The sequence below is a fragment of the Tupaia chinensis genome, unplaced genomic scaffold (assembly GCF_000334495.1).
Source record: "Tupaia chinensis unplaced genomic scaffold, TupChi_1.0 Scaffold138060_1, whole genome shotgun sequence".
NCBI classification, from domain to species: Eukaryota; Metazoa; Chordata; class Mammalia; order Scandentia; family Tupaiidae; genus Tupaia; species Tupaia belangeri.
The window spans coordinates 2,310,842-2,313,549 of record NW_006197961.1 but is presented as its reverse complement, the minus strand read 5'-3'; the positions used below and the strand labels follow the sequence as shown (position 1 = coordinate 2,313,549).

At 39.3% G+C, this 2,708-nt stretch overlaps 1 protein-coding gene across 1 annotated transcript in view; it reads right to left on the bottom strand.

The window, feature by feature from the left end:
* The window catches only part of LOC114010142 (olfactory receptor 1571), a 2,027-nt gene extending 1,715 nt beyond the window's left edge, over positions 1 to 312 (bottom strand). The window contains exon 1 of the mRNA XM_027776783.1: positions 258 to 312. Within this exon, the coding sequence (XP_027632584.1) occupies positions 258 to 312 (55 nt within the window). The remainder of the gene's footprint in view (positions 1 to 257) is intronic.
* Positions 313 to 2,708: the final 2,396 nt, after the last annotated feature.

Below are 2,708 nucleotides of genomic sequence, written 5' to 3'. Positions count from 1 at the left end.
AAGGAAAACAACTCTGTTTCCCCTAATCCCCAACTCCCTGTCAACCACCACACCGTCATCTGTTTCTATGACTTTGACTACTTCAGATACCGTAGGTAAGTGGAATTACTCAGTATTTTATTTCAAAAGTATTCAGTGGACTGATGTCCTTATTTTTCTTTGTTGACTAGTATTCAGATAACTGTATTTTAAGATCATAGTTTGAGGGGCCAGCAGGTGTCATAATGGTGAAGGTGCTGGACTCTAACATGACTTACTGTGGTTCAAGTCCTGAAACCAGTTGCTTGGAAATCGCACTGGACAAGAGTACATGCCTGCCAAAAATCTCAAAAAGAAAACAGAAAAGTAGGGATTTCAGCATGCACGTTCCCCAGGGGTATGATTTCTCACTTTCCCTCTCTTTGTCTCTCTCTCTCTCTCTCAGGTGAGCAAATGTGCCCTATGGCAATAAAAAGAAAAAGGAATTTATGTTTACTACTGATGTAGAATTATTCTAAGTTAATAAAAAATATCAAGTGGGTGGGTGTGTACACAATATAATGGCCTATTAGATTTGATAACACAAAACGATTCATTTTTCATATTCACCCAATATGTATCTTTATCGATCAATACATAAAATAATTCAATGTTTTTCCAAAATTTTTATTTTAAAATTTCAATTAATTATTAAAAGAAAAAATTCAAAAGAATCAAATATATTTCAACTCCAGAACATGAAAACAAAAAGCTTGCATGATTTCCAGTAAAATAAAAAGCTAATAGACTCACAAACTTATTCAATTATAACAGCAAGAAAATGGTTGTAAGTAAAAACTCTTTAATATTCTCATTTTGACCTTCAATTAAATTTTTGTTATGTGAATGCCTAATGTGAAAGAAAAAACTCTGGGGACCAGCAGTTAACATAATGGCTATGTCACTGGACTCCTATGTAGTCAACCTCGGTTCGCGTCCCAGACCCAGTGGCTTAAAACTCACGCCGGGCATGTGTGCGTTCGTGCCCAAGATCCCAAGAAGAGAATGGAGGAGAAGGGACTGCGGCATGGCCATCCCCCCTGGGGGGTGATTTCTCACTTTCTGTCTTTCTCTGTCTGTCTGGCGAGCACACGCACCCTATAGTAAAAACCTCTCCAAAAAAAAAGAAGAAGAAGAAACTGTGAAATGTATGTTTCATGAACTACAGTTGCAAGGTATGAATTGCAAGCAATCTATTCATCTGGATCCTTAAAAAAATACAGAAATATGCACAAATACACTCGCTAAAAAAATTCCTTAACAGAAGCGAAAGTCACTGTGTATCTCATCACAGCTCTGATTCTACTTTTCCCACTTCTTTAACTGCAAATTTCGGTGCATGTGTTTTAATTTGACTGAAATTATTTTATTTCTCCCATTCCTTCTTCACACTCATCCAATTGGAAGTCTATTCCTATCACTAAATTGTCCATAATGATGCCTGCATTGCTAAGTTTGACAGACACATGACTTACTAATATATTGATTGAATTAATGATAAATAACTTGGTCAAACCAGTAACCAACACATCAATCTTTCAGCTCTTGCTAGGCTGGTTTGACTCTCAGCTGATCTCGGGTAGATGTCCTTGGCATCTATCCTCTCTGATTCATTACTGTGGTACCTACCAGGCTCTCAGGCTCACCTGCATGGGCTCTCAGAGAGGACAGTTTTCTTGTGGAAGGTTAAATTTCTCCCCGAATGGTTGGTGTTGGAGACTGCAGCTCTGTCTCCAGACAAGGTACAATGAAAGAATTAAGCATAGAACCCTAACTAGTCTGGAGACTCCAGAAAAATCAACCATGTCTTGCCCAGCCCAAGGCTGTACTCCTTGAGAGACAATGACAGATGAAATATTTACAGCTCCCTATGTCTGCTCATTAGGTACATTTCCTCCTTATAACTACAACCTCTTAGTAGCTAATTTCCCTTGTGGGCACTGGTCTGGAAAGAAAATAACATTTTCTTGCTGATTTGCTGCTCTCAAGAGACCAGAATAAAAGTGGGAAGAATTCAGTCTTCATTGCATGTTCTCTGTGAACTCGCCTGCCTCCAAAGGTCATTAGCACCTTTTACCAATCATTGAGTTAAAATTTGTCACAGGTCAGCATACAGCGTGGAGGTTAAGGTGTTGGATCCCACTTGGCTGAATGCACAGTTCAATTCCTAGACCTGGTAGTTTGAACATCAAGCTGGGAAGTGTGCATATGTGTCCAGAATCCTGAGAGGAGACTGCAAGAGAAGGAAACGCAGTATGGCCATGCCCAGGGGAGGTGATTTCTCATTCACCTTCTCTCTCTTTTTTTCTCCATCTCTGTGAGTGCATGTGCCCTACACCAAAACTAATAAAAAAATTATTCTCATACTGCTTGGATATATCTTGAAAAATATTGTGTAGTATAGAAATGTACAATGATGGAATGCAAATAACAAATCATAAAGTAAAATAAAATGTTTCCAAATCTAACTGAGGAATTGGACCTTACGAACACTTTGGATTTCTAAAGCATAGACTCGGGGTGGAGACACAACTGTTTATCTCTCCATAAAATGATCGTATTACCTCTTCAACAAGGGAGAGAACTGTGTTCACATGCTACAAAACCAGGTGTAGTGGGAACCAGCAGTTAGCGTAATGGCTATGTCGCTGGACTCCCACGTAGTCGACCGCGGTTCGTGTCCCAGACCC